The sequence below is a fragment of the Lacerta agilis genome, chromosome 13 (genome assembly GCF_009819535.1).
Source record: "Lacerta agilis isolate rLacAgi1 chromosome 13, rLacAgi1.pri, whole genome shotgun sequence".
NCBI lineage: Eukaryota > Metazoa > Chordata > Lepidosauria > Squamata > Lacertidae > Lacerta > Lacerta agilis.
This window is the reverse complement of record NC_046324.1, coordinates 34,522,167-34,540,906: the sequence shown is the minus strand read 5'-3', so window position 1 is coordinate 34,540,906 and position 18,740 is coordinate 34,522,167. Positions and strand designations below refer to the sequence as shown.

At 44.0% G+C, this 18,740-nt stretch overlaps 1 protein-coding gene across 2 annotated transcripts in view; it reads left to right on the top strand.

Moving 5' to 3' along the window:
• C13H16orf71 (chromosome 13 C16orf71 homolog) overlaps nucleotides 1–18,740 on the top strand; it is a 35,184-nt gene that overhangs the window by 1,755 nt on the left and 14,689 nt on the right. For both annotated transcript variants that reach the window (XM_033167828.1, XM_033167827.1), the window contains exons 3-9: nucleotides 244–747; nucleotides 6,519–6,621; nucleotides 8,613–8,754; nucleotides 9,193–9,339; nucleotides 13,140–13,244; nucleotides 14,869–15,204; nucleotides 16,904–17,048. In XM_033167828.1, the coding sequence (XP_033023719.1) occupies nucleotides 244–747; nucleotides 6,519–6,621; nucleotides 8,613–8,754; nucleotides 9,193–9,339; nucleotides 13,140–13,244; nucleotides 14,869–15,204; nucleotides 16,904–17,048 (1,482 nt within the window). The remainder of the gene's footprint in view (nucleotides 1–243; nucleotides 748–6,518; nucleotides 6,622–8,612; nucleotides 8,755–9,192; nucleotides 9,340–13,139; nucleotides 13,245–14,868; nucleotides 15,205–16,903; nucleotides 17,049–18,740) is intronic.

Below are 18,740 nucleotides of genomic sequence, written 5' to 3'. Positions count from 1 at the left end.
TTACTTGGAGATGCTGGGGATTGAGGCTGGACCTTCTGCATGCAAGGCAGATGCTCTGCCACTGAGATACATTTTTCTGGTTTTTAATGGTTATCAATGGTGGGACCCAACAAGTAATTCTCATGAGCCACCATGTTTGAATTCACAAGTTGCTCATTTGGTCTTTATAATTTTGAATATCTGTTCTTCACATACTTAGTATTGTTTACCAAGATGTAACTGGTATCTTTCTTGCACTTTTAGAAAACATTTGAGTTTATGAGACATCCAAGAGAGACCTGGAATGAAGATGGAGAAGGTTCAGCTTTTCAGAAAGACAAGAGTCCTAGGGGACTTGTGTTACTAGACAAGGGCGGATTTGATCTTGTGACGGAAGAAAAGTCAAACCAACAGGCCATTGCTCCTTCAGTGTCCTCTACAAATGAGCATAAACCTGGAGAGGGAATCTCAGGGGTCCCCAGAGACCAAGAACGAGATGTCAGGGAAAATAAGGGGAGACTGAGCTCTTCACCTGATACATTACCATCTGTGGAAGTGTCACCTCTTTTGGTGCTAAACACCAGTGAAAAAGAACGAAGGAAACTAATAGAAACTAAAATTCTCTCCAAGGCGACATTGGGACCCCCTTCTGGAGAACTAGGTCATCCCCAAACAAAAAACAATAACAACAATTTAGAAATTGCAGAACAGGAGCCAGGAGCTATTTCAGCTGAACACCCCCGAGAGCTGATGCTTTTTGCCTTCAAGGTACACATAATAATATGGGTCTCTATTCTTCTTCAGAACAGCCTCTCTGAGTTCTCTCTTCTTTGTTGTCTGTGGAAGTTGAAGGTCTAAGCATGCAGAATATTATCTGATCTTGTTAGGCTGAATGTTAATTTTACTGGTAGATAAAGGGTGGGAATTTGCATTTGTTTTTAAGAGAGCTCAAGGTGGTATGAGAGAGTCATTGTTTTGAGCACACTCATCACATTATTGTTTTTCTATTAAAGGGGTCTTTCATGTCTCTCTAGTGAGTCTCTTGGGACAGAAAAAAAATGCTCAGTACAGGTGACAATGACTGTTATGTTGGCTGTTTTGCTAAGGATGTCAGAGAATCCCAATGGAACCAGACATGGGAGTGGAAATTTTCATTGTTTGCTTATTTGTCCCTTGTCCAGTACAGTGGTACTTCTGGTTATGGACGGGATCCGTTCCAGAGGCCCAGCTGTATCCCAAAAATCCGTAACTGGAGGCACCCTTCTATGTGTGTGCATGGTGCAAATGAGTGCTTCTGCGGACGCTAGTGTTGCGCAGATCGCATCTGTGCATGCACACACAGCGAAACCCGGAAGTATATACTTACGGGTTTGCCGCATTCACAACCCGAAGATTACTTATCCAGAGGGATATGTAACCCAAGGTACCACTGTACAGAAATCAATATTATCTGCTGTTGCTGTTGTCCAGTCTGCAAATGATACTTAACTGATAACTCCCCACAACCATCACCATTTGCATTGTGTCTGCTTTGCACTGAAATGAATGGTGTGGAATAATGTAATTAATTATGTCAAATTGAACTACAATGGAGAGCAAGCCAAATGGCATAGTTTTCATTGGAAGCAGAAATGCAGCAGAATGGTAACAGTGTTGCATGCGATGAACACGGGTCAGAATGGAAATCAATGCCTTCTCACAATCCTAGCTGTTGCTTAACCCCTTCCAAAGTCCATCAGCTCTGGCCAACTGACAAGGCCAGTACCAAGAGTAGGGATGCACAGCTCAGTCTATTGGTCAATTTCAGATGTGCTCGTTCTTAAGTCCATTCCATGCTATTTATGTATTAATCTGTGATCATTACTTTTTAAATCCACGCAGATCTTTTTAAATTTTAGTACATATTTCAATACATGTTTTATGGCAAAATTGTATTTAAATATGTATTGCATATTAATGTTTGCATTTATAAATGCATGATATCCTGAGATGAACATTTAAACAGATTTTGGTGGTTTTGAGGAGAGCAAAATCTGGAGATCTGTGAAATCCAAACGGTAATTAGGTTCTGATACGCTCATTACTTTGAGAGTTGCAAGGGAGGTCTGCAAATGGAATTAAATTCCTCAAGCATCCCTAACCAAGAGCAGAAACTAAAGTAAGGTAGATTGATTGCGATGCTGGTGTTACCAACTGCAAATCTGATGTGACAGTGTCAGAAGGATACATTGGAGGAGATAATTTATTTTAGTCCCCTAAAACGAAAGCATCTAATAAAACCATGTCACAGAGACAATCCCCTAGCCCAGTGTTTTTCAACCTTTTTTGGGCAAAGGCACACTTGTTTCATGAAAAAAATCACGAGGCACACCACCATTAGAAAATGTTAAAAAATTTAACTCTGTGCCTATATTGACTATATATAAAGTAATTTTTCAATTTTTCCCACGGCACACCAGGCAACATCTCGCGGCACACTAGTGTGCCGCGGAACAGTGGTTGAAAAACACTGCCCTAGCCCTGCTATGCGAGTCTGACAACAAGCTACTTCTCTTGTGTAAAAGGGGTTATTCTTGAAGAGAGTGCAAAGTTAGCCTGCTTCTCCAATCACTTTCAGCTATCTGCAGGGGGCGGGGCGGGGAATGACCTATCTCTGGCCAAAAGGTGCTGTGTTGGCCACCTGTAGGCTACTTACTATGAGGTTTTTGTGGTTTTCTTTTTCTTGTAAAACCCAACCTAGGAAGGTCATAGTTTTGGAACTGCTGCATTATACATGCCATATGCAGGGGCTCTGTGCTCAACGTTTTTATCACACACACACACACACACACACACACACCCCCGACAGCCTAATTTCTCTAGTAAGACTTCCTCTTGAGATTTTATACACTGAAGAAATAAATCTTAAGTAATTTGTTCTGATTATTTTTTTAAAAAACCCTTTTGCGTATTTTATGCCAGCTGTGAAAGCGGCAAGATTTCTGCCACCACTGGAAGTCTGATTTAGCTACCTTCTTGGATTGCTTCATTCATTTCACCAGGCAAGGAGTGCCATTTTCAAATGCTTCCCTGCCTATAAAGCCCCAGTGCTGTGCCAGTAAAAGAAAACCCAACCACATTAGGGAGAAAGGATCTAGCCCAGCCTGCTCCTTGGTATACTAGTTTTCCAAATAGTGGTGCAATTAAAAAATGGCATCCATCTCCTGCAGTGCTACAGTCCATCCTATTACCGCAGGAGTCCCCATCACCACCACTCCATGCCACTGTATTCATAGCTATTGCCTTGGAAAGGGGAACCGTTGGTCCTCCAGAGGTTGATGGACTCAGGCACTCATCATTCCCAGCCAGCATCTGAAAGGCCACTGATGCCCCCATCTCTGCTCTAGCTCTAGCAAATCCATGGCTGAAGTGAGATTTGAATTGGGGAGAGTCTGTCTCAGAGCTCATAAACTTAGTCACTGTACTGATGTATTTCAGCATTTGACAGTGTTCCCCAACCTAGTTTCCTCCATATGTTTTGGACCACATCTCCCATCATCCCTGCCCATTGGGCATGCTGTCAGGAGCAGTTGGAAGAACACCAAATTGGGGAAGGCTGCCATATACAATAACTGTGTAATTGGATTTCACAGTTGGGGAACCTTAGGCCAAGGGGCCAAATGCAGCCCCTCAGGCCACACCCCTCTGCAGCCACGCCCCTTACCAATCCTGCTTCATACTGGACTTTGATAATGACACTGGTTTGTTTGGATGGAGGATCAAGAGGGTTGTGTGACTGTGTTTAGAAACTAGTCTACTATGCAAAGGTAAAGCTTACACCCATTGTTCTCCCCACTTTTGCCTCTGACCCTTCACCATTGGCATGTGGCAGTGGCCCCTGGATGGTTGCCCAGGAGGGAATGTGGCCCCTGGGCTGAATTTTTTTTGCCTGCCCTTGCTTCTGAGCAGGGCCGTCTTAAGCATATCCGGCGCCATGGTGCAAACATCCCTCCGGCACCCCCCCTTTCCCAGAGTTTTCGACCTTGTTTAGGGCTGGAGGAGGTGGGCAGTGACTGGAGGGTGGCTCCTCCGGTGGGGAAAGGTGGAGGCTGGACGCGGTGCCTCCCAGCTCAGCTGGCTGCTTCGTGCCACGGTGGCCACGGCAGGCAGCACACCGAGTGGGCGGGCCTGTGCCGAGCAAGCGAGAGCACGTGCGCCGCTCCTGCCAAGTGTTGGCTCGGTTTTTTCCCTTTTAGCCTTCTGGCGCCCTGCAGAATTCAGCGCCTGCAGGCTAAAAGGGGAAAAACCGAGCCAGCACTTGGGAGCGCGCACGCACCCTCACTCAGCACGTTCATTTAGTGTTCCCCATGCGCCCTCCAGAACTTGGTGCCGTGGCACCCCACGCCACTAGCCTCTATGGATAAGGTGGGCCTGCTTCTGAGTAAACATACAGGATTGCACTAACTGTATTTGTTCATCTCCTCTGACAAAGTTCTGGGATCCAATGCAGTTTCTGTTGCCCTACTTTCTCCATCTCCTACTCTCTCCCAGGAGAGACACTGCTTGTTTCAGCCAGTAAATCTCTCTCGTCTTTGCCAAACCACGGTTAGTTAGCTCCAGTCTTACATTACAAATTAAATCGAAGGATCTGGCGACTGCCAAAAGCAAAATCTGCCCTGTTAGAGAAGCGCTAATCAGAGCTCCTTCACTCCTTTGAGGTTTATCATCCACGAAACAGTGAAGAGCCTCTTTTGAGATGGCGTGACAGACAAAGGGGATTATTACAATGGAAACTGCATTAGCTTTCAGCACTGAGACTGTTTGGATCAGAATGAAAGGATTGAATTTACATGTTTGTTGTAGCTGTGATGCTAGTGAGTTGTAATTGGCAGTCTTCAGAATGATATAGCAAATGCTATTATGGTCTGCCCTGAAACTGTCAGTTTATAACAGAGATCCACAGCTCTAGTGTGGAAAAAATAACAGCAACAACATCACACTCGTAAGAGTTCATATTATGAAAAACATGCTGTTCCTATTACCTTTTTCCACATGTGAGTTGAGAACAAATATACAGAAACATAGCTGACGCCCCTTTGAGCAGCTTGGCAGCCTAGTTCAGATGAATAGGGCTTTATCTTTTCAGCAGGAAAATCAGAAAGTGCCTTTTTCTTCATTTTCGAAAGTTACAATACAAAAACGCAATTGAATCAGCAATAACATTGCTCATTGTTTAAGAGAATATCTGAAACCATGTTTAGTTTCTGGCTTCAGATTGTCTATTACCAAAGAGCCATGATTAGCTCCCAGCCGCCATGAATGGCACTTTCAATTTAACAGTTGTTTGCAGTTAAACCTGGCAGGGGAATCAGCCATCTAAAGGGAGCAGGTAGGCAGGTTTCAGATCCTGGGTTATGTGGGAACCTGGGTTACTTAGTCCTAAGTACGATTAAGACCACTACCAATGTAACAATTAAATGCAGTTGAATCCTATAGGGACAATTTGCCCTCCAAAGTAGGGGATGGGAGAAAGAGTGTGTAGTCCATCAGTCCATTCCCTCTTTGCTTAACTATGATTCAACAATTGGCAGTGCTGTTGTTGGTAAGGATGGGGAAGAAATTCAATTCAGTTCGTGTTCAGAGGTGTACTTATGAAATTCATGTTGGTTCAAGGAAAAAAATTCACATAGAAAGGAGAATTCCTGGATGCCAAGATCCAAGTTTGGGGCAAGTACTTTTTGGTGAAGGAACCCCAGCAGAGATTTAAAACCTGCAACAAATTCAGGCTTGGCAATATAGGCTATTAGACCTTATAATATGCCCTTCCAAGTGATTTGCAAAATAGTCCCCTCTTCTCCCAGCATAGGGAAAGACCACATCTTTAGTAAGTTAAAAATTATTTATTCGGAAGGACAGATTCATGTGCTTTTCCATAGAGCATTCAGAAAAAGTTGTACAGGCGGTAAAACGTAGCTTAGTTACAGAGTGGTGAAAGTTTCTTAATTATTGGTATAGGAACTCAAGAGTGGTTTGTGAGAGCCATGCGGTCTGAGCTGGAGCAACCTGGAGCATCTATACATCAAGTAGGCTGGGGGAGAACAATAGGTCTGAATACCTAGTTCTTCCCAAAGTGAGGGGAAGTGGACATAGCTAAGCTTGGCAGAACACCATACTCTATGGTTTTAAGCCCTTCATGCGTTAATTAGACCTAAGCATGTTAGTTATAGGCGGCTGATTATCTCACAATTCACACCTTCCCAAATAATACACAAATGGAACAACAGCCATCCTTTGAAATAATAACTTTTCCAAATTTTGCAGTGCAATTCTCCAGCCAATCAACGTGTATAAAAATGAATATACTAGTGTGCATTGAACTGCATCAGTGAAAATAACAACAAAAATGTATTATATTAAAGGAAATTGCTTGCAAAGATGTGTGTATTCATCAGAATTGCACACAATAATGTATTATTAGAAGAAATTAGGATAAAGCTAACAGCCTTTTAAACTTGAACTTTATGGTGGCCCCATTCAACTGCAAACTGTTCTCCTTTCAGGACATTGAGAAGTGGAATCTAGACAAGGTACTACAGGACCTGGAGAAGCAAAGTGGCGATAGAAATTGTACAGTGGAGGCTGCTTTTCCTTCAGTGAACCATGGTGAATGTGCATCCATGAGGGCTGAAGTCTGATTGCAGAATTGAGATCAAAAGTCATGCCAGATTTGAGTCCCATCCTCTCCAGTTTCCTGGCCAGTGGGCCAGATCCTTATTTCTCCACTCCACAGGACCAAATCTGTAGATGGGCAGGGGGAGTGTGACTTGTTCCAGCAAAGGAACAATCAGGAGGTCACTTTAAGCTCCTGATTGTTCATTTGAAGCCTTGCCCTTAGCTGACCCACAGTTGGGCATGGTTTTCCCCAAAATGTCTTGCCAGGCCAAGTTTGGTCAGCAGGCCAGAGGCTTTTTACCCCGTTGTGCAGGTTTACTCAAAAACAAGTCCCATTGTTTTAATGAAATCACTTCCAGGGAAATATACCAGGGATTGCAGCCCATCTACAGCAGGGCTACAGAACCTCTGTTCTGTCCATAGCCACGTCCCCTGTAATTTCCACCCATGGTGGGTGGAGTCACCATTTCGTGTGTGCGCTCTCTCTTTCTCTGACACGCCCTTTCTTTCCTCTATCTCCTCCTCCTCGTCCAATGGGCTGCTGAGGAAGGGTCAGATTTTGCTAGAGATCTGACCGGATCAATTTTATAGGGCTTTGGAAGTCAGGCCATTGAGCACGACAAATTTCCATTATTTTGAATGGATGTGCTCTGAGTAGAACTTAATTGGGTACAGCCCATTATTGGAAAGTTGCGCCTGCATTTGGACACCTCTTAAGACACTATAGTCAGATTTGGAATGGTGATTCCCAAGATCAAGGAGCAGGTTTTTTTTCTATGTTTGGATACAGTTGGAAGCCAATTGGAATCAAGATGGCAGACGGAACCTTTCAAAACTGCACTGATGTTTTGGTTTCTTAGAATTCTCCATCAACGCTAGGAAAGTTATGGGAGTCCAAAGGGCAGGAGCAGGGGGACAAAATCCTAAAAGACAGAATGTAGTGAAGTGAGGAGCAGGCAAGGATGCAAAAGAACTGAGCCTGAGGAAGAATAGCCTGACAGAGAGCAGTGGAGTGGTGTTGGCCACCTGGCCTGACAGCATCATATTGAAGACTGGGGTTTGACCTGTCTGATGATGATGATGATGATGATATATTATTATTTCTACCCCACCCATCTGGCTGGGTTTCTCCAGCCACTCTGGGTGGCTTCCAACAAAAGATTAAAAATACATTAAAACATCAGTCATTAAAAACTTCCCTAAACAGGACTGCCTTCAGATGTCTTCTAAATGTCATATAGTTGTTTATTTCTTTGACATCTGATGGGAGGGAGTTCCACAGGGCGGGTGCCACTACCGAGAAGGCCCTCTGCCTGGTTCCCTGTAACTTTGCATGTCGCAGTGAGGGAATCGCTAGAAGACCCTCGCTGCTGGACCTCACTGTCCGGGTTGAAGGATGGGGGTGGAGATGCTCCTTCAAGTATACTTGTATACCTTCAGGACCTTGTATAATCTGGGAAGCAGGCACATGCCCCAGAGGGCTTGGAGTGCCCTGAAAATCCTCATAGAAAAGTGGCCCACCAACTGGCAAAGGCCTCTCCCTCTGCCTCCAAAATGCCCCAGGCCATAGGAGCTACCATCTGTCAGATTGCAGCTTTCCCTTCACCCCCAATGCCCCTCCAACTTGAGTAATGGATTTATACTGTTTCTGCACACTTGTATCTCCCCCATCTACATCTAGCATTGCTCTTCCCAGCCTTTTGCATTCAGCCAGACTTGAGGTTCTGCAATAGATTCCAACCTCCCTGTGCATTGTCCCCTACCCCTCGCCCCCCCCCCAGCCAGGCTTCTGTGTGCACCTCTCTTGGTGGTCTGGCACTTCACTTTTGGGAAGCCTGATTTAATTTCTAGTTTCCTTGAATAACGACATCGCTCACTTTACCATCCCTCCCATTCGTGTCCTTTGGGGAAATCATAACGATGCTAACATTGAAATTCTTTCCGGCAGCTGGACTGAGTGTTTCTCTTTATTTCACCTTCAGAAGCTGTCAGGGCTCAGTCACAAACAAGGCTCATGGGAAAGCTGGAAGAGCTATGCCTCAAGCAGTCAAGGGCATTTTTCTCACACCGCAGGAGGTGCCTTGCCAAGTTTCCCAACTTCAATGAGTGCCAGGGAGATGGGAGGTAGGTCCTCAAGCCTTTAAGAATTCATTTTTATACACACCTGACGTCAATGCTTTTGATAAAGACTTCCAACAAAATAAAGGGTAGTTTCCAGGACTGGGCCAAGGATGTAAGGCTGGTTTAATGGTCATAGCATCTCCTGCCCCCAATAAGACCTCTTAAAATTAAGCATTTTCTTCTTCTTAGCCTCTGCAAAGTACTGCAGTTCCTGGCACTCCTTGTGTAGGAGCAATGTCAACTAAACCATTTTCAAATTGGTTTAAATTTGTAGCATAGACATGCCTGTCGTGGACAAAATGCAACAGGAGATGCTTTCTTTTCTAGAACATTATACAACAGACTTCTTGTTATGTTTAGAAATTCTTTTAACAAAACTTATTTTGTGCGTTACTTTGTGATGGTGGATAATCCACTGACACAATGATTTGTATTCCCAAGAGATGTACCCATCCTGGCATCACGGACAAACGGCCAAAGCCTTCCTCCATTTGAACTGCAATGTTTTCCAGAGCCGCCAACGGTATATATTGATCTAAGGGACACAACATCTCAGAAGTCTGAGTCATTGGCTGATGAACAGCAAAGGTAATTGGCAGCATGTGACATCTGTGGGATCAGAGGCAGCGAAGAAGCAAACACCACCCTTGTACCCTTTAAGATTTGAGAACTAACATCATCATATGGGATGTTTTAATCCATCCTAGGGCTTAGCAACAACTGAAGGCGGAGGAGCTGCAGTAGCTACCTCATGAGACCAGTACTGCATTCCAGGAGCACGTAGCTCAATGGCAGGACACATGCTTAGGCGGTTGAACTGGTGTGGAGAACCTCTGGCTCTCAGATTTTGCTAAACTACAGCTCCATCATCCTGGTCCTTGACCATGCTTGCTGGCACTGAATGGAGCAGTAGTTCAGCAATATATGGAGGGCCAGAGGTTCCCCCATGCCTGCTGAAGAAGGTCTCAAGTGTAATGGAATCACTATTGAAAAGGATGAGGTAGAGATGATGGGAAAGACACATTCCTGAGTCCTCTGTGGCATCTGGAGTAGATAGGGATGGGCAAATCTCAGTTTTTGTTTCTCTCTGATTTTCCTTTTCCCAGTCTTACGTTTAGTTCTCCATGTTTCCACATTGGTTTGTGATTGATTTCTTTCTTTAAAAGTCCTCATGAAAACTCACCAGCATTTTAGTGCAAATTTTGTCCTAGTAGACACGTGTTTGTATGCAATTTTGCCTAAAAAGCACATATTTGTAGAGCAATTTTCACTAATATAAGGCATTTTTGTATGTCCCCCCCCTCATTAATGTGTGCATCTTTGTGCTTTATGCTTTTTGTGTGCACTGCTTGGCTGGAGATCAGCACTGTGAAATTTTGAAAAGTTTGAATTTTGAAGGATGGTTGCGTTTTGGTTTGCATGATGTTTCACAAAGTGCAAATTAGGTAGGTTCACATTTGAATGTGAACCAAATCAAATCTCTCCTCATGTTTCTCCATTGGTCTGACTTGGCACAAGGCAACTCCTTAGGTCCTTTTCCAGCTTGGCAGGGCCTCTTTTCCTTCTCATTAGACACATGTCCGATGGAGCCAGACCTTTGATTTCTAGTGGAAGAATTGTGTGGGAAATACCAGGACTGTCAGCAGTAATCAGTATAAATGGTAGGTTAATGAATTAGAGCTATTGTTGGTCAGCTAGCAGGGGCTCATTTTGAGCAGCGGGGCTGCAAGTCAAGGGGATATTGAGTTGGTTCTGGCATTTTGCTGGAATGAAAAAGAGAGAGAGTAAAGATGGCCTTTTATTCTGGAGATGAGTAGCTTGTACATGTTATTGTACACTTTCTTCAGTTTTTGCAGAAAGCAACCTATATTGTGAGAGTCTAAGGCCATGAAAATGCATTTAAACTGAACTGGCTTTATCAAGCAACGTTATTTTAACTGGTTGGCAGTCCCAGAAAACACCCTTCACAAATCTGGGCTGGGTGCTGGGCTTCTCTCAGCTCTTTGAGGGGAATGGGGATCTCTTAACAACTCTCAGTACCCTGAACAAACTACAGTTCCCACAATTCTTTTTTGGGGGGGAGCCATAACTGTTTATAGTAGTATTATAGTGTGTTAAATGTATCGTGCGGATTAAGGCCAAAGGTTGGTTGTGCTGAGACCATGCACATTTAATTGGGGATTTCCGTAGTCTGAGGACTTTCATATAAAAAGGCCCTGTGTCTTGTGCCTGCCAAGTGAATCATCCTTACAAGCAGGCATACAAGTCCAGGTTCTGAAGTAAGTCCTGAGCACTCGTAGCACATCTGCTTTGCATGCAGAAGGTCTCAGGTTCCACACCCAGTGTCTACAGCAGGTGTGGGTGACCCCCTGGCATGGGACAGTCAGAAAGGGGTTTGGAACAGAGGGAGGGTGGGGAGAGAGGAGCGACCAAGAGGCTGTGGCGTGTTGCCGTTCCCTCAGCAGTGGAGCAAAGGGAGAGGAAACAACATGAGCAGTGTAGGCAGGTCGCTTTGCGGTCCCGCAAGCCGACGTTGCTGGCAACTGAGAGTGATGGGTCGGGTGTGTGAGAAATGAGCTCTGGCTTGTAAATATGAACTTAATAAATATTACCCTAAAGCAACCAGCCTAGTAAGTGCATTTTCTCGTGAGAGGCTTCCACATGACCCTGACACACACCCACACCCAATGTTGCTGAACTAACTGCAACTCCCATGAGCCCCAGCAAGCATGGCCAGGGATGATGGGAGTTGTAGTTCCACAACATCTGATCTTCAGGTAGGGTTGGGAAAGACTCCTGCCTGAAATTCTAGGAAGCTGCTGTCAGTCAGTGTAGACAGTACTGACCTAGATGGACCAGTCATCTGTGACTTGGTATATGGCAGCTTGCTGTAAATATATTCTCCCTTTCTGTGAGAGGCCCATGTCATACAAATGCTATGTTCTGCTCATAAAGTTGTATCCACCATAACTCAACCTTAACTGAGAATCATCTTGTGCCAGGGCTGGGGAATCTATGACCCTCTAGATGTCGTTGGACTCCAACTCTCAGCATTCCCTGATAATTGGCCCTGCTTAGTGGGTTTGATGGGAGTTTGTACCCATCAACATCTGGAAGGCCACAGCTTCCCCATCCCTGTCTTATGTCCACATCCTGCAGTTCTGTTGATCTTTGTTTTTAATATGGCAATATGAATTCAATTCAGATACACCTGTCACACTCCATCTCATGACCAAGGCTGATTTTAAGAAAACGCAAACTGGGAAACCAGTTTTTATTGGTTCTTAAATGCACTAGTGCTGGATGATGCATCTCTGTGGATTCTGGGAACACAGTACCAAACCATTCTGACAAAGGATGTCAGGGGAGCTGCTGATTTGTTTTCTCCTTGAGATTAAAGGATTCCGAGCACCAGAATAGTAAAGGGAGTTAAAATAGGCCCAAGTGCAATATTAATCAAGAGTTAGGAGGAGGTTACTGTAGACTATGGGCAAAGTGGCTTAATTACATTGCCTGTTATCATAGGCCATAAATATAAAGTAGTCATTCATGCAATTGCCTGTAACACACTGTGGGTAAAAATAAAATAAAATTGCAAGGCAGCTCTTCTAACTATTAAAAAACTGAGTTCTGAGCATGAAAGGGCACACAATATTCTTTTGTACTACTGACTACATCAGATTGTGCGGAAGAACCCTTTTAGTGGGATGTGGAAGCGATGCTGTTCAATTCATTATGTGTGCAGTTTTCAGAAGTGAGTTTCAAGTACATCATGTCCAAAAGTGGCCCTCCAGACTTCTCTGTCCAGCCTTCAGGACACATTCCAGGCCCCAAGGCTACTTCTGAAACCGAACATACTCCACCCTTCCTCAAGTGCTTCTGCCTTCCTGGAATGTGTCCTTGAGCTGCAATACTGCTTCTTGCATATCTAGATGGATGATCAAGAGGGGTGTGTGTGTGTGTTGTGTGGCTGGAATGCAACCTTCCACATAAAGGCAAGGGTTACAAGGATTGTTGTTCTCCTCACTTTTGCCTCTGGCTTCATCCATCATTGACATGTTGCCCCCAGGAGTTTGCACACAAGGGAATGCGGCCCTCAGACTAAAGAAAGCTTCTCCACCAGTGACCAGTGGCCTATGCTAAATAGCAGCAGCTCTTCAGAATCTCGGGCAGGAGTCTTCCCCAGTCTTCCCACTGAGCAACCCCCCCCCCCAAATGTCTCCTGGATATCTGCTGCAGAAACTCCTCTTCAGCTCCCAGTTTGCATTGAACTTGTTACCAACAATAACTGGTGGCATGAACGCTCTGATCAAATCTTTGGGTATTGTGATAGAGAATGGGAGCAGTCAGTAATGAAGCATTAATGGGATTTCTTGTTCACTTTGTAGCTGGAGCAGCAGCTCCACAGATGAGGAGGAGGAGGAGGAGGAAATGGAAGTGACAGACCGAGAGAAAGTGGAAGAGGGGATGAAAGAGCTTCCCCAGCCATCACGGTACAGAATAAAGACATCCCACATTTCCATGAACTGCTAACGTGACAAGAATTAGATGCCTTTCCAGAGCCAGGCCTCTTCTGCAGTCACAAGGAAGACCGACTGACACAGAGCTTTACAAGCGCTGCTAAATTGGCTTTTAAAAACTGAACACTAAGGGCCTTTTCACAGATTATCTGGCACCAAACTCAGGTTTGCCAACGAGCACTGCAGCTGATCTGGGCTCTTTTGTGAGCGTTCCTGTATGAAACAGGTTTCCTATCCTGCCCTTCCTCCTGAAGGAGCCCAGGGTGGCAAACACATCAATAATGGAAAATATTTTTTAAAGCATTCTAAAAATGGTGAAAAATATTCTCTCAAGCAGTGATCTCAGGGTTGCCAGGAACAGTGTGTTTTGGAGGAGTGCCTTGAGTGAACTGTGTCTTTCAGCCATCAGAGCCCTGGGTAAATAGGATGTGTTTTTAAATTCCTCCTTGAAGTCACTAGTGAGGGAGACAGATGCACTTCACTAGGGAAGGCATTCCACAAATGCGGAACTTCCACAGGTCAACAGCAATTGGGTATGCTCCTAAAATTGTTGCTGGCCCCAAGAAGTTCATGAATCTGAATTCTGTGCACTCTCTCTCTCTCTCTTGAGATCATAGCAGACGCACAGCCCTTCAGCTGTATTACAGTAGGATTGCTTCCTTTCATAATGAACTTGTGTGATCACGGCTGAGAGAAATAGAGCCAAAACATACATAGACAGCATATTGATAAAACAATCATAATAACAGTCCCCTCACTTTTAACTGGCCATAGATTATTTAATGGCCACAGGTCTGGGTAAAGAGAAATGTTTTTGCCTGGCACCTAAAGGCATGCAATAATGGTGCCTTTCTGGGAAGAGCATTCCGCAGAAAGGGAGCTACCACAGAAAAGACTTGTTCTTGTGTTGCCACCCTCCAAACTCTCAGGGAGGGGGGACATAAAGAAGGACCTCAGATGACAAGTGCAGGGTCCAGAGCAGTTTGTGTGAGGAGAGGCAGTCCTTAAGGTATTGAGGTCCTTAGCCATGTAAGGCTGTATAGGTCAACACCAGCACTTCGAATTGGGCCTGGAAACCAATTGCCAGCCAGTGCAGTCAGGCCAGGATTGCTGTTACATGCTCAAAACATCTTGTTTTGGTGAGCAAGAAGTCAATTTTAAAACCCAGACATAATTTAAATACAAAATAAAGCTATTCCATGAGAACATTAAAAACATCCAGAATTAAATTTTTATTTTTATTTTTACAAAAGCCTGTTTAAAATCATGACAATTAAAGCAATTCAAAGAACAATTGGGTCAGGAAGTTGAGGTTCAGAAAGTTGCCTGAACAAGTGCATCTTCAAAGCTGGTGGGATGCCAATATGGAGTGTATTTCAACAGAGAGGGCATTCTATAAGGCTCCCGCTACCAGTGATAGAGCCCTCCTCTGTGTTTCCACAAGCTAATAATGACCAGGCTGTGTAATTGGGTTCAATTTGCTGATCTTAATGCCCTTACCTGGCGGTGAGGCAGAAAACGGTTCAAACCAACTCCCACGGAGTTAGGATCTTTTAGGTAAGGCTTGACTGAGCAGCTCTTTTGCTTTAATTCACAGCAAGGATTGCACTGCGAAAAGCTTTCTGCTGCAGCAGCTCCGTTACTTTCGCAAGACATCTCAGTCTTCATCTGTTGCTCAGGACAAGGAAAAGTGCCAGAATCTCAAGAGCTCAGAAGAAAATGACCAGCTGGGAGTCAGGAGAAGACAGAGCCTAAAACTGAGGAGACTGACCTCCACGGGGCCAGAGAATTCAGAATCTAGTGCAAGAAGCTTCCCCACTCTGGATCTTAACAGTGTGGCGAGGAGCTCAAGAGAACTCAAGGAAGAAACCAAGAAAGGGTCAAACAAAGAGACACCTCGAGACTCTGCAGACAAAGACACAGGATACCCAAGGTAGCCTGGAATATTCTTTAGATATTAACTGTATTTATATTTCACATTCCCTTCAAGGAAATTAGGTTGGCCTACATGACTCCTTAATCCTTACAATGACCCTGTGAGGTAGATTAGCCTAAAAGAGAGTGACTGCCTAAGGTCACCCAGAAAGCTTCATGACCGAGTGGAGGTTTGAACCTGGGCCTTTTCACCCTGGACCTGCTCCTTTTATTATACAAATAAAAATTGTATAAACACAAAAAACCATTTTGGGGGGGTGGTTTAGTATGTATGTAATTTATTTGTTTGCTTGTTTATTAGCATTTATCAACAGCTTAATATTTTAAGCAAACAAACAAACAAACAGCATCATTAAAACACAAAAATGCACCCTAAAACCAATAGAACAACCTTGTAAGAGCAAGAAACAAAAATTCAAGGGATCTATCATGAATGGGAATTGGTGAGCTACACAAAAACCATTTTGACATCATAACACAACTGACAAAAAACCCCAAAGTTAACCACTGTTTTATCATACACTAAAAATCTTCAACAAAATAGCCTCACTTTTAGTCAACAAAAAAGAATACAAAATTATATATTGTTTTAATCTTTTAAAGGTTATTTACAATTATAAATTCAATCTGGCTTCAAAGCACTCCCAACAACCGCCCTGTGATCTTAGGATGGGTAGTATATAAATTTAATAAATAAATAACAACAATGAGTCTGGGTTCATATTTCCCTGTACATATCTTATTCCCCTAGCAGAGAATAAAGCTAATTGATTTTTCAGCAAAACGGTCATAATCCTGCCTGCCTTCTCTCAATTCTGATGATATTGGTTTATTTGACAATGCAAGCTGCGTCCCATGCCTTATTTAGCCAGTTGTCCAGTATGGGGATTCTGGGAATTCTTCCAATTATAAGCAATTTTCATACAAGCAGCACTCAGCAGATAAAGGACCATCTCTCTGTACTTTGGGCCTGATGCTTTAACAATCAAGTAACACCAGCTCAGAACAGTAGATGATGGTTGTTTAGTCTAATGTGTAAAAAGCAGTGTACCCTAGTCAGTGGCATAAGGGACACAGGGATTGGGGGCAGTTAAGGAAAGCCTAGCTTGGGAAATAAGAAAAAGGAGATGGGCTGAATGAAAGTGAAATTAGGATTGTTTCTGTGTTCAATAAATCAAGGTCAAAATCCAAAACATGATTCGGAGATTAGGAGGGCCCTTCAAGGAGCTTTTCAGCCTTGGTTCCAAGAGATGCTGCCTGTTCCTCGAGGCCCTCGAGTGGCGGAGTATCTGGCTTTCCCTTTGAGGACACAGTGTATGGCACCAGGTCAGGGCTAGGTATGACCCTGGAAGAACATAGGATGAGCCAGCTGGATTAGACCAAAGGCCCATGTATTCCAACATCCTGGTTTTCACAGTGGTCAGCCAGATGCCCATGGGAATCTCAAAAGCACAGGACCTGAGTTCAGCAGCTCTCTCTTCACTTGTGAGTCCCAGCAACTGGCATTCAGTGGCATACGGCCTCTAACAGTGGAGGTAAAACATAGTCATCATGGCTAGTAGCCATTGATAGCTTTGTTTTCTATGAATTTGTTTCATCTTCTTTTGAAGCCAACCAAGTGGTTGTGGGAGGTGGCAAGGTCACCATGTAAGTGGAATAAAAATGCAACATGATGTCCCTCTCCTTGCATTTTGTAGGACAGAAGAAAGCCAAAAAGAAAAGCAGGCAGAAGAGAAGCTCAGGAAACAGAGGCTCAAGGAGCAGCTGGAAAACTTAAAACCTCAGCACTCCACCACTGGAAAGCAGCCCATGGCAGAACAGACCCCCGTCTTATTCCATACGGTCAGTAGCACAGAATAGCCAGAGAGCAGCCTTCTTCTCAAAGGGATCTTGTGCTTCCTTCCAACCCTGGTTGTCTTCTGGCTGGGTTTACTAAAAGCCAAAGCTTTGGGCATGCTACTGCCAGTCTGAGGAGAGTTTTCCCAATGTGGGTCGTGTCAGACTCTGTCAGCACAGTGGCAAGAAGTGTTGCGCTAGAGTTTACTTAGGGAAGAGATTTATCAAACCGCCTTTTGACCACAGAAATTGGTCTCTTTAAGGGTATATGAAACAGAATTTGAAGAAAGCAACCTGTGGTCCTTCGGATGTGCTTGGCCAGGAGCATGTTGATCAGAGAGCAAGATACAAGAAGTATCCAATAGACAATGCTGTGGTCTATTTCTCATTGAGGCAGTAAACTATAGTTTGGTCTATACCACTTCAGACAGAAGGTGGGGGCTCTCATAACTGAATGTTCCTCTGTACAAACAATTCCATGCTCATAATAAAATCAGTACATCAGGGAACAGGGTTCTAAGCCTAAACTTCTTCACAGCATGGTCATTTTCCAGGTTTGTTTGTTTTCTGGAGAATCATTTACCTGTAGTTATGTGACACACATGCACACTGCTGTCAGAAGTTGTCCCATGGTTTACGACTAGGCCAAAGTAATGATCTTCAGGACTACAGACAGCTCACAAATGGTAACCAGTTGCTTCAATAAAGTACAAAACTAAAATTGTGAGATCTCAGTTGGCTGCTCAAATATTCTGCCCTGGGGCTCTCTATATCTTGGGTTGCATCCAATGTTAGTCCTACTGAGAGTAGACCCACTGAAATTAATGAGCAAGACTAACTTGGGTTCATTAATTTCAGTGGGCCTGTCCCCAGCAGTAGCCTTACAATATCCCTTCCAGCTCTAAAGAGCAGGTTTCTGGAGCAGAATGAGACACCTTGGACAGTTAGCAGGACAACTCATCAAATGGTTTAGGCTAGTAGTCTCCCATCTTTTCAAACTCAGGACCAACCTTTAACGTAAACACACATTTAGGGATCCCTTTCTTATTTTTTAAAAACCAAATATTTGCATGGTGGTAATGCTGCTGTCATGATCCACCTTGGATCAGGCTGTAACTTACGTAGTACAGGGTCCCTAGCCACCGGTTGAAGGCTACCCACTCACTGACTTCTAGATCTGCCATTCACTCCTCTTTGCCAGCCAGGACTTCATCTGAATCTTGGAACATGCCATTGCTTTGGGTCAGCTTTCACCTTTAGGTGTCCGAGTTGTTCTTTAGACCAGGGGCATGTCAGCTGTAACCAAGTAGGAGCATTGCATGTTCAGGCTAAAAAGTGCCCGTTCTCTTGCTGACCCAAAGAGAAGAAAAGAATGAGCTGTTGAGTCTACATTCTCACACTCTCTAATATTTTACATCCGTCTTCATTCACTTTCCCTTTCTCTGCAGTTCTGTCATTTATCAAGATCATTTCAAATTCAACCGTATCTACAGAGTCTTGTTTTTTATTTTAGCAGCCCTCCACAGGTTTGTGTCATCTGCAAATCTGATCAGTAGATTCTATTCTTCTGTCTAAATCAATAATAAAGAGAGAACTCTTTCACTTACAGCTCACTTCACAATACACCGTTAGCACAGTGGCAGGTTCTGAAGAGCTCCACGCAGCTTGCAATCCACGCATGCCTCTTCTGTCTGACAG